General features: G+C 39.1%; 1 protein-coding gene across 1 annotated transcript; it reads left to right on the forward strand.

Annotated features, from left to right (window-relative positions):
* The first annotated feature begins 3,577 nt into the window (after positions 1-3,577).
* On the forward strand, positions 3,578-8,716 carry LOC106139911 (neuromedin-U receptor 1). The gene is made up of 4 exons (XM_060952182.1): positions 3,578-4,278; positions 6,944-7,044; positions 7,995-8,102; positions 8,570-8,716. Exons 1-4 carry the CDS (start codon positions 3,585-3,587, stop codon positions 8,654-8,656), a joined length of 990 nt encoding a protein of 329 aa, XP_060808165.1. The 5' UTR covers positions 3,578-3,584; the 3' UTR covers positions 8,657-8,716.
* Positions 8,717-13,283: the final 4,567 nt, after the last annotated feature.

The following is a 13,283-nucleotide window of genomic DNA, read 5'->3' on the forward strand; positions in this document are numbered from 1 at the left end:
ACTACTGTATTTCTTATATTGACTACTCGTTTTTGACAATGGCGTCGCAACCAAAATAAACAAAAATTGTTGTAAATACGTGGAAAAGTTTTCAGTAAATAGACAACATACATCGGGCGCTCGAATTATTTGCCAATAAATATGTAACATATTCACAGTGTACTTCCCTTCGCAGCAAAAATATGCTTCCTTTCTCACCATACAATATCACTTTTTTTTGTTTAATATAAAAATCATTAGTCGTAAACTTATAGCCATTGAAAATAAAATAATTTATTATTAGATCACAAAATTAGTTTAATTATCTTGAATAGCGTTCAGACCGTTACAAAACACCTATTTACCTCCCTTTTAGCGCTTGAAAATATAATTAACGCCTTTGTATCTCTACTGTACCGCTTAAGGAGTCAGTTGACGCTTATTTACCCCTCTTGTATCGCTAAGAGATCCTGTTACCGCTATAATAACTTTCTTATAGCACTAATTGTACCTCTTAGCCAATTACCATAACTCTTGTATACCGTCATTATACAACCTTAAGTAATATAAAAATTGTGCCCAATTCGGGGGTAAAGTAGGGTTAGAGCGCGCTCTAACACTAATTTGTTACACCCATAAACCACTTTAGAATCTAGTTAGCGCTTTTATAGACTTATTATAAATCTTACTTTAGCGCCTAATTGTTACTTGGGTTGTGACGTTTAGGTAAAACGCCGCAGGTAAGGGAGATGGGAGATAATTTTAACATCCATAAAATAACTACATCCTTTATTAGCGGACTAGGTTAGCAATATTTAAGAGGTCGTGGGTTTCGCTATAGACTCGAGATCCAGCAAGAGGCCGCCTGAGGGTTGCGAGCTAGTTGGTGAGCGCTGTAGCAGACCAAAGGCAAAGGCGGTGCGCGATATAGGGCTCCCGGGCTGTGAAGAGCGGAGTGCGAAGACCGCCGAGGAGTCACTGAATTAAAAAAAAATAAATATAAAAGAATTACAAGTAACTTCAAAAACACTAATAAATAAACATAAAAATTAAAGAACTAAAATTAATTGAAAATTAAACTAACAATACATCGTTATATCAGTCAGTCGTAAATTCTGCGATTAGTTGGTTGGTACCTGACCTACCTACATCCATGTCTGGAGCTGGTGCCCGTGGCACGTGCCACGCCACAAAGTAGGTACTTACATACTTATAATCATGTCTATATCCTACACGGGGTAGACAGAGCCAACAGTCTTGAAAAGACTGGTAGGCCACTTCAGCTGTTTGCCTTAATGATAGAGTTGAGATTCAAATAGTGACAGGTTGCTAGCCCAACATCTAAAAGAAGAATCCCAAGTTTATAAGCTTATCCCTGAGTCGCCTTTTGCGACATCCGACAAAAGACATGGACTGGTTCTATCCTTTTCCAATTGGTGCCGGAAACCACACGGCGCATATTTAGTGCAATTTATCAGTGGACTCCAAGCCAAGGTTCTTTATTCCATTAAATTAAACAATTATCTACCGTAGATCAATTATCTACCGTAGAAAATTACTGCCATGTTCTTTATGAATGAGGGATTAATTTTCTAAATAGAAGTAGCCAGTCGCTGTTTACTTATCATATTTACTGATCACACATCGTTAGCAAATGGTTAGCAAAGTAAGCAAAGTGGTCGTTAGGGCTGCACCAGGTCGGTAACGGTTTTTACAAGTTTTTTAATAGGATTAAAGAAAAGCACTGTCAAAAATAAGTTGTGAAAATAGTTTGTATTCTGTGAATGCGCTTCTCTGTCTTTTTGTATCTTTGGTTAATTCCGAAAATATAGAGATAAGTTTCAGTTTTTTCATATACCAATAGTGGACATAAAAACTTACCATCGGAATTGTACAAAACAAAAAACCATCAAAAAACCACAAATATGAAAAATAGAAAAACAAAAAAAACGATCCGGCGCCGGACACTATCCCCGGCACCGTGGTTTAGTGGTCAGAGCTATCAGTTTCACGTTCCGACGTATCGCTCTGACCATACCACTAGTAACGGGCTCGCGCACAATGGAACAAACTCCACTGCAGCGTTTTTAATAACGCCTAAACTATCGAATAATCGATAAAAACCTAAAAGATAAGAAGTACTTAATCTTTCTTTTTGAAATTCGTGAAAAGCTTCGCAGTTCAACATAAATATTTTTCTTAGGGTAAAAACATAAGTCTCACCAAATTCGAAGTAATACGAGTAAAAATAAAACCTATTATTAGGATAAACTATATTCTATAGAAGTAGGTAGGTACCTACTCCTCCGGCATACCTTATAGAAGAATTAGCTAGACGGCGTCATCATTACATGGCTGAGTCCCAGTTAATTTCGAACAGTCTAATTCTTCTATCAGGAGGCCTTCTATTGATGTGACCCTACTTGAAGCCACGTACGCTTGGCAACCAAGACTGCATGCATGCAAGACAACCCTGGAAGTGGCATCTACTTCATGGCGGGTCCACCAACTGCCTTTCATAAACGAATGCGTTTACAAAATTTCATGTCCCTGCTTTTTACCGCTGAGGAGATTTCTCGTACGGAGACGATCCTCGCAGCAGCATCAGGTCACGTTTATGATCAACATGCATTGCCATCGGTTCTGGACCAGCATGCAAAATTTCAGCTCAATCGGATGCCGGGAAGTGGGTCAATTTAAACATGAAAGATTTGTTAACATACAAGTCAAATTAAACAAACTAAATAAATACTCGTAATTAATAAAAGCTCCTAAAAATAAAACCATATTTCAACTGACAGTTTGTTAGTTACAGTAGGTACTAACTAAAACGCATAACGTAATGTACCTGTCATGAATAAGACTAAAATAAATATAATTAGAGTAGTTATTTTCATAAATATATGTGAGTGAATCTTTATGTAAATCACTGAAATAAATAAACTAAAGAAAAGGCCTCAACGGAAATAAGAGATAACTGAAAATTAATGATAAGAAAAGAAGAAAATGGCCCGACACGCACTTGACCAGTTTTTCAAGGACCGAAAACATAATTACGCGAATCAACTAGCGCATAGTAAGAGAGTAGTAAACTCGAGTAAACACGCGCCGCGCATCGCAGCGGCCGCCGAGTGTCGTCTCACAGGGCCAGCGGCCTGTGATTGCTCTCTGATTGCTTCTATTCAGTGAGAGACAAGTGTTTATTTTCTTACAACTTGTTATTCGTGGTATCTTTGCTCAAAATTACATCATACGGCAGTCGCATTCTTAAATCGGAGCAAATAGTTATAATAGTGAATTATAATGATAAAAAAGATATGAATTCCGAACAGTTTATAAATGCTTTACTTACGTGCTCAATTTTACAAAAAAACTGTTACGTTTAATTTGAATTAAATAGTGCATAAATAAGTATATTGACACAATCCTAATAAATTTTACATTTTAATTAAACTTAATTTTGGTTACTGACACAAATATTCGTATGACATAGGTACAAACCTCAACATCTGATTGACAAAAAATATAATCTGATTTAAAAGTAGCATACCTTTTTCATTATGAACGCCACTTATGTGCTAGAGAATTTCAGCGCGGGTCTATGGATGGAGTTCTTCCAGTCAGTGGAGAAAACTGACTCTTTGATCGTGGTGTACGTGGTGCTGATGATGATCATCTTCGTGACGGGGACGGCGGGCAACGTCGTGACGTGCGTGGTGATCTACAGCGACCGCAGTATGCACACCGCCACTAACTACTACTTGTTCAACCTGGCTGTGTCTGACCTGATCGCGCTGTTCACTATTTTCCTAGACGTGTGCTATTACAGCGATCTGCTCTCGATATCGTCAGATTCGGTCGGCAACATCATTTGTAAACTGGAGTGTTACACAGTAGGCGTTTTATGGAACAACGGTGTGTTGATATTGACAGTGCTAGCGATAGAGCGCTACTTCGCGATAAAACATCCTTTGGCTGTGAAGCGTGGTGGCGCGCGGCGACGCGTCGCCTACGTGATGGCGGGCGTGTGGAGCGCGGCGCTGCTGGAGACGCTGCCCGACCTGTTTGTGGTGAGGCTGATGCGCACGCGCTCCGGGCCCGTGTGCTTCGTGCCGGTGTCGCGCTACAACCAGCTCGCCAGCGCGGCCGCCGCCGTGTGCGGCTTCCTGCTGCCGCTGGCGATCATGGTGTACGTTTATGTCGTCATCGCGCTCACTGTTAACGCCAGAGACAGAAGTTCTTGTGAGGATAACGTGTTCGATCGCAGGAACAGCAAGAAGAAGGTCAATAAACATATCAGTGAGTATTCAAGTTCTGCTTTTAAGGTTCCGCATCCGTCCGTCATCCGCATGTCTATCATCAGGCATCACTTAACCCGTGATAGTTAGCTTCACAGTTGAAATTTTCACAGATAATGTAATTCGGCGATACGACAAAAAATACTAAGATCGGTTCATTAGTTTAGCTGTAAAAATATAAAAAATTAATCTTTAACATTCAGAGGGAATTTTGCGGTTTAGGAATGCGGATGATACGGAACCCTTCGTGTGCGAGACCGACTCGCACTTGGCTACCCAAGTAACAATTAGGCGCTAAAGTAAGATTTATAATAAGTCTATAAAAGCGCTAACTAGATTCTAAAGTGGTTTATGGGTGTAACAAATTAGTGTTAGAGCGCGCTCTAACCCTACTTTACCCCCGAATTGGGCACAATTTTTATATTACTTAAGGTTGTATAATGACGGTATACAAGAGTTATGGTAATTGGCTAAGAGGTACAATTAGTGCTATAAGAAAGTTATTATAGCGGTAACAGGATCTCTTAGCGATACAAGAGGGGTAAATAAGCGTCAACTGACTCCTTAAGCGGTACAGTAGAGATACAAAGGCGTTAATTATATTTTCAAGCGCTAAAAGGGAGGTAAATAGGTGTTTTGTAACGGTCTGAACGCTATTCAAGATAATTAAACTAATTTTGTGATCTAATAATAAATTATTTTATTTTCAATGGCTATAAGTTTACGACTAATGATTTTTATATTAAACAAAAAAAAGTGATATTGTATGGTGAGAAAGGAAGCATATTTTTGCTGCGAAGGGAAGTACACTGTGAATATGTTACATATTTATTGGCAAATAATTCGAGCGCCCGATGTATGTTGTCTATTTACTGAAAACTTTTCCACGTATTTACAACAATTTTTGTTTATTTTGGTTGCGACGCCATTGTCAAAAACGAGTAGTCAATATAAGAAATACAGTAGTGACCTTAAGCGCTATTACTTTACCTTTAGTCACAAAAAAGTAACAATAGACGCTATAGGATCTGTTATAGCGAAAAATTATACTCCTATTTGACTTAAGGTAATGCAAGAGAGTTTTGTATAACTTCAAGCATTTGGTTCTATATAAGATTAAATAAACACTATTGTAAGGCTGGTAGCGCTTATTAACGCTATTGTGCAACTTTAGGTTCTTGTAAAGAGTTTATTATCACCTGCATAGCACTTTTGGAGGTAGTAGCTAATTCTTATTCTTATTTAGATCTTAGAGTTCTAAGATTCACTTAAAGCTATAACACAAAATGCTGTGCATGTACAACAGTGTTAAGATTTGCCATAATACATCCATAACCTTTAAGCTCGCCTAATTGTCGCGCTTGTAACTCTGTATTATAAGTAGAAGTGATATACGTTACTTGGTACGCCACTTTATCGCCAATAGTCATAAGTGTTGCTACTGTAATGCCTTTGTAGCCCACTAAGTAACAAAATAAGCTCTAATCGTCGCCTAAATGTTTGTTGGGTAGTTTTTTATCCATATCAACTAACGTCGTATGGAAAAAAGTAAGTACTTAGGAAGCTACCCACAGTGGCCAATGTTATAGACGCTCGATTTGATAATTGAACATCGTTTGAACTATTACAATCTATTAATACTTACAGAATTTATGTTTACGATCGCATTCATATCTAAATCGAACCCTGTTGGCTATAAATTGTGCTATTTACTGTTATAATAATAAAACATTCATTTATTTTCAAATAACCGTTGCTCTCGCATCTTTGAAAGTGTAGTGAACTTATTATGTACTAATTACTTACTAAGTACCTATATTTTTTTTTTTATTTAATGCACAAAAAAATCTAAATAATCTATGTATGTAATTTTATTTAAAATACAAGTTATTTATTTAATGAAAATATTGTTTTGCTCTGTCTCTACATCCGGAACTTGTCTGTCATTTTTACTTTGTTCTTTAGGTTTTACAAAAAGCATTTACCCCATCACAATCAACTTAATTCACAAGACGTCCGCCACGAACAAGACCTCGCGATTATTTTCAGCGCCATCTAGTAAGGAATTTATGTACCACAGTCTTAATATTTTTTAAACATCATTATTATCTTGCAAACTATCGAACCGATTTTGATGCTCAACCAACTTTTAAATCGTAGTAACCTTTTTTTATGTGTCTAACAAATATTATCAAAATTAGACCCACGGTTCGAAAGTTATTACATACATACAAAAAATGCACTTAAGTACATATTTTCGCCCCGGTTTGATTGGTAGGTGACACTCTAAAACTTAAAATTTTTTATAGGGCACCAGAGCTATTAGTTCAATCTGTATAAAAAAAAATACGATTTTATTTTTTTCAGATGTATCTTCTCAAAATGTATTCAATACATCCCTTATTATATTAAAAAGCAAAAGTGTATCTATCTATTCCGCTTGCACATCTAAACCGTTTGACCGATTCGAATTAAATTTGGTATGCATATAGTAGAAAATCCGCTTTCTAACAGAGGATTCTGGAAATTCCCGCGGGAACGGGATTGGGCGCTCCCTAGTAAGTTATAAGCATTGCTTCATCTACATTCAACAATCTTTTCATGACCTCTTCAGTTACCATAACGTCTTCAAAGAAGCTAGTATTAAGGACCCCTTTCTGGTGCAGTGGCGCTGACGCTGTCGTTCCTGGCGTGCTGGCTGCCGTACTGCGGGTTCCGCATGGTGTACGCGCTCGGGGAGCCGCGGCTGCTGGTCGCGCTGGCGCAGGTGAGGGGTCCGCCATCAGTTACACCAAGGAACGCCTTCTTTTCAAGGAAGACACCGACGAGAGTTAACTCTTAAATTTAAGAAGACGAAATAGTTTATAAAGTGCCGTGTGGTTTCCGGCACCAATACAAAAAAGAATAGGACCACTCCATCTCTTTCCCATGGATGTCGTAAAATGCGACTGAGGGATAGGCTTACAAACTTGGAATTCTTTTTTAGGCGATGGGCTAGCAATCTGTCACTATTTGAATCTTCAATTCTATCATGAAGCCAAATAGCTGAACGTGGCCATTCAGTCTTTTCAAGACTGTTGGCTCTGTCTACCCCGCAAGGGATATAGACGGGACCATATGAAATAGTTTATTGACGCTCCGACTTTAACTGTCCCTCACACTATCAGGATGTATCTGTGCGTGTTCCCGTCGCGCCCTCCACAGCAAGTCTTCTCCTCCCGCCCTTTCTCTCCCCCCTTTACCCGGTTTCCGGTGTCGTCAGTTCATTCGTGACGTCCAGCCTGTAAGCACTACAACAATGTATATATGTATGTTTAGTGTAGTATATAGGTATATATTATGTATAGGTTTTTAGTATATATCGTATAGTAAGTATGTTTGTTATACATTATTATTATCACCCACACAAAGGTTCTCCGCTTAACCCAATGGTAGACTGTTAGAAAATGCTATTTGCATTAAGTCCGCCTATTGTACTTTACAAATTGTACTTGTTACAATCACTACATAGTATAAAACAAAGTCGCTATTTTAGTCTGTTTGTCTGTATGCTTAAATCTTTAAAATTACGCAACGGATTTTAATGCGGTTTTTTGTAACAGGTAGAGTGATTCAAGAGGAAGGTGTTTATGTATAATTTTTTCCGAATTATGCACTCGTGCGAAGCCGGGGCGGGTCGCTAGTAAAGAATAAATAAATAAACAGTGTGTGTTCCAGCACTGGCAGGCGTGGTTCATGGCGGTGTCGCTGGGCGCGTGGGTCAGCTCCGTGCTCAACCCGCTGCTGTTCAGCCTCGCCTCTTCCAAGTTCAGGAAGGCGCTCAAGGTAATTGTAAGCAGACCGTACCGATGATAACCAGACGTACCACATACCAGATAGAAATGTCTACATGAGAGTACATTTGTGAGATAGAGCCGTGTGGTTCCTCTCCATCCATCCCTTTCCCTTGAATGTCGTAAAAGGCGACGAAGGGAATAGCCGCACATTAATCTAGTGTAGTTCACAATGCTAGCTTCCATACTGGATTGGTGGCAAAATTAAAACATAGGTAGTGTGCCAGCTGATTTTCCGCCTCCAGCTGAGATTCCACGCAGATCGTAAATACGATCAAGGGAAAGGCTAATAAATTTAAACCTGTGTCTATTTGAATCTAAATTCTCTCATCAAACCATACAGCTGAATCAGCCCTTTCAGCCTTTTTGAAACCGTTGGCCCTGTCTACCCCGTAAGGGATGGAGGTGTGATTAAATGTATGTAAGTTTGTGTATTTATCAATTTGTGCTTACTTTCAGAAACTGTGGCACACGAAATTTATGAGGCGTACTAATACTCGTATGGAGCGGGTCCCGGCCTGGAGTCCCGTCGACACACACAGATGAACAGGGGTTGGGCGAAACTCTGCGAACAATTCAATCAAGACATATCTATCTAAATATAAAAAAAAATACCTGCACATGATGTACCTATTGAAAAAATTTGATAAATAAAAATGTAAACTTTATTGTACAAGATACAACTTGTTTTACGTACAATAAAGTTTTAATATTAAAATTGTAGCGTGAATATTTATTTATTGCCGATATCCAGTGCTAACAATAATATAAAATAAACAATTTAGCGTTCATTTAGGAAACATGGTTCATTGCGGAGCGGACGGTAGGCGAACTCTTCGCGTTAACGTGTTTTGTGTCGAGAGCCGTAAACCATATCGACTTATGTATCTATGTATGTGTTTATTAATTTTCAAATAGGCGTACTTCATTTGAAATAAAAACTTTGTGTTTCTATACTTCGAATGTAGACGGGCTCTGTGGCGCAGCGGTAGTGCGCTTGTCTGTGACACCGGAGGTCCCGGGTTCGAATCCCGGCCAGGGCATGATGAGAAACGAACTTTCTCTGATTGGCCTGGGTCTTGTATGTTTATCTTTATAAGTATATGTTTAAAAAATTAGTATCATCCAGTTAGTATCTCGTGACACAAGTCTCGAACTTACTTCGAGGCTAATTCAATCTGTGTCATCTGCCCCGTATATGTATTTAATGTATTTTAACGTATGTTGTGTGAATTTACTTTTGTAAAATGGTATATAGCAAACTAGAATGCCTAAAGTAGGGCCTAGGCGAAGTAAAAAACTTCACATTACCGTGGCCTTCGCTTCTAGTGCCTATTGGCTCTGTCTACACCGTAAGAGAACGTCCTAAATGTTCTTACTCAACAACAATATGATAGTCGTATAAAGTCGCGGGTTACAGCTAGTAACATTACTCCGCGTGACCTCGCCACAAGTTTCAATTGAGGCCGACGCCTCTGTGATTGGACGTCGCCAATCAATGAATTGATTTATACGGACCGAATATTTCCGACATGATTAATATGCCAGTCGCTCATGAACACGATGTGTAGCTTATTGGACCAATAAAACTGATCACAATAGTTTATATTTATTTTCACTTGTATGCAAAATAAAAGCGTAAGCGTAAAAAAACAATAAAAAAAAAATATCATCTTTAATAACTGTTATGCTCATATGATGGTGAATTAACATTTTACCGACAATTATATTTGAACTTCCTTCAGCAGAAGCGTGTAGATCGAGGTAGATATAGGCAGGTCACTAAGTAATATTATTATTTTTAAGTACCTAACATTGCTGCCCCCGCTGTATGGGACGCGCGGCGCCGTCCCGTTGCGTCATGATAAAATGCAAAACAATTATAATATTATTTATCCTTTATTGTAACGATTACAATTTGTACTGGACTAAAAGCGGACTTAATGCTTAATCAGTTACCTACATTAATTAAACCAAAACATCGATAGTTTTTGCGCGGGAATACACGGCGCATGCTACGGGGTGAGAGGATATTATATGTTTAGTGTTTTGTCTTAATATTATTCACTGCCTTGGAAGAAAACTTGTTAAAATAGATAATAAGTTTTGAAAAAATATATTTTTTTTAAACATACTTAATTTGTTTCATTTCTATGATCAGGCATAGGTGGGAAACTTGGGATTCTTATAATATTTGTGTCATATTAGTGTCAATGTCATTGTCAAGAGAGATAGACTAACAATTTTGTAACGGACATACAACGCAATAAATCAGTTGGGCATTGCGTCATCATGCAAGCGAAGCTCGAATGTGGTTTATTGATAAATATCCTAAATAATCATAAATTCCTATATGAAACAATATTAGCCTGCCATTATGTAAATCCAATTTTATCATAAAGTCATCCATGAGATTGTTGGCTCCGTCTACCCTTTAAGGTATAAAGACATGATTAATAAGATACACTACACAATAAACATTTACAGAGTGTGGTAAGAAAACAAGTGTGCCAACGAATGGCAATTACGGGCGATCGCAGTGTTCGTAATGAGGACGACATACCGATCCCAACCGCTATTAGGCATAAATACAAAAGTGAGTTTTACAGTTTGTTTGTTGTTCCCTAGAATATCTTCCACATTTATGACTAAAAAGTCACTTAATTTGTAGGTGACAAAGCAGACAATCAATCCTTTTGAATAATATTTTAAAAAGAATCTTATCTAATCTAATATATTTAAACGAGCAATTCTTGTATATATATATTCGAGATCTCGGGAACGGCTTCAACGATTTTCATGAAAATTACAGATAAGAGGCTTTTCGGCTCAAGGAATCGATATATCAAAGTCCTAGGTTCGAGAAAAGCTCGGTTCCCAAGACATATAAACATTTTAAAAACCGCGACATTTTAAAAACCGCGTTTTAAGAAATTATATCAGCGCCATCTCTGGTAACCGGGTACTTGTAATTACCAGAGATATATGACGTTTACAAAAAAGGAGTCATGACTTGATATGAGTAGAGATTGATGCAAAAGTAAAGACTCTGCCTACCCCACTGCAAAGTGATATGAAGATTTAACTACCTAAAAAAGAAACAAATATATATAAAAAAGGAAACTTACTGAATGATGAGCACGGTAAGAAAACACATAATAGATGGCGTTGATCTAAAATAAAACGCGATACGGTTTCTCGTCAGACATTTATAAATGAGAAAAATTGCCCGGGCGGGTGGGGTTAGGTGTATATGGGTGGGGTTAGGTTTATATGGGTGGGGTTAGGTTTATATGGGTGGGGTTAGGTTTATATGGGTGGGGTTAGGTTTATATGGGTGGGGTTAGGTTTATATGGGTGGGGTTAGGTTTATATGGGTGGGGTTAGGTTTATATGGGTGGGGTTAGGTTTATATGGGTGGGGTTAGGTTTATATGGGTGGGGTTAGGTTTATATGGGTGGGGTTAGGTTTATATGGGTGGGGTTAGGTTTATATGGGTGGGGTTAGGTTTATATGGGTGGGGTTAGGTTTATATGGGTGGGGTTAGGTTTATATGGGTGGGGTTAGGTTTATATGGGTGGGGTTAGGTTTATATGGGTGGGGTTAGGTTTATATGGGTGGGGTTAGGTTTATATGGGTGGGGTTAGGTTTATATGGGTGGGGTTAGGTTTATATGGGTGGGGTTAGGTTTATATGGGTGGGGTTAGGTTTATATGGGTGGGGTTAGGTTTATATGGGTGGGGTTAGGTTTATATGGGTGGGGTTAGGTTTATATGGGTGGGGTTAGGTTTATATGGGTGGGGTTAGGTTTATATGGGTGGGGTTAGGTTTATATGGGTGGGGTTAGGTTTATATGGGTGGGGTTAGGTTTATATGGGTGGGGTTAGGTTTATATGGGTGGGGTTAGGTTTATATGGGTGGGGTTAGGTTTATATGGGTGGGGTTAGGTTTATATGGGTGGGGTTAGGTTTATATGGGTGGGGTTAGGTTTATATGGGTGGGGTTAGGTTTATATGGGTGGGGTTAGGTTTATATGGGTGGGGTTAGGTTTATATGGGTGGGGTTAGGTTTATATGGGTGGGGTTAGGTTTATATGGGTGGGGTTAGGTTTATATGGGTGGGGTTAGGTTTATATGGGTGGGGTTAGGTTTATATGGGTGGGGTTAGGTTTATATGGGTGGGGTTAGGTTTATATGGGTGGGGTTAGGTTTATATGGGTGGGGTTAGGTTTATATGGGTGGGGTTAGGTTTATATGGGTGGGGTTAGGTTTATATGGGTGGGGTTAGGTTTATATGGGTGGGGTTAGGTTTATATGGGTGGGGTTAGGTTTATATGGGTGGGGTTAGGTTTATATGGGTGGGGTTAGGTTTATATGGGTGGGGTTAGGTTTATATGGGTGGGGTTAGGTTTATATGGGTGGGGTTAGGTTTATATGGGTGGGGTTAGGTTTATATGGGTGGGGTTAGGTTTATATGGGTGGGGTTAGGTTTATATGGGTGGGGTTAGGTTTATATGGGTGGGGTTAGGTTTATATGGGTGGGGTTAGGTTTATATGGGTGGGGTTAGGTTTATATGGGTGGGGTTAGGTTTATATGGGTGGGGTTAGGTTTATATGGGTGGGGTTAGGTTTATATGGGTGGGGTTAGGTTTATATGGGTGGGGTTAGGTTTATATGGGTGGGGTTAGGTTTATATGGGTGGGGTTAGGTTTATATGGGTGGGGTTAGGTTTATATGGGTGGGGTTAGGTTTATATGGGTGGGGTTAGGTTTATATGGGTGGGGTTAGGTTTATATGGGTGGGGTTAGGTTTATATGGGTGGGGTTAGGTTTATATGGGTGGGGTTAGGTTTATATGGGTGGGGTTAGGTTTATATGGGTGGGGTTAGGTTTATATGGGTGGGGTTAGGTTTATATGGGTGGGGTTAGGTTTATATGGGTGGGGTTAGGTTTATATGGGTGGGGTTAGGTTTATATGGGTGGGGTTAGGTTTATATGGGTGGGGTTAGGTTTATATGGGTGGGGTTAGGTTTATATGGGTGGGGTTAGGTTTATATGGGTGGGGTTAGGTTTATATGGGTGGGGTTAGGTTTATATGGGTGGGGTTAGGTTTATATGGGTGGGGTTAGGTTTATATGGGTGGGGTTAGGTTTATATGGGTGGGGTTAGGTTTAT

The sequence above is a fragment of the Amyelois transitella genome, chromosome 28 (assembly GCF_032362555.1).
Source record: "Amyelois transitella isolate CPQ chromosome 28, ilAmyTran1.1, whole genome shotgun sequence".
NCBI lineage: Eukaryota > Metazoa > Arthropoda > Insecta > Lepidoptera > Pyralidae > Amyelois > Amyelois transitella.

What these genes read in the sequence shown, in the direction of transcription:
- LOC106139911 (XM_060952182.1), top strand. Translation starts at nt 3,585, where the DNA reads ATGGAGTTCTTCCAGTCAGTGGAGAAAACTGACTCTTTGATCGTGGTG. An exon ending in TGCTGGTCGCGCTGGCGCAG is followed by an intron (nt 7,045 to 7,994) that starts GTGAGGGGTCCG and finishes TGTGTGTTCCAG; the next exon opens with CACTGGCAGGCGTGGTTCAT. An exon ending in AGTTCAGGAAGGCGCTCAAG is followed by an intron (nt 8,103 to 8,569) that starts GTAATTGTAAGC and finishes GCTTACTTTCAG; the next exon opens with AAACTGTGGCACACGAAATT.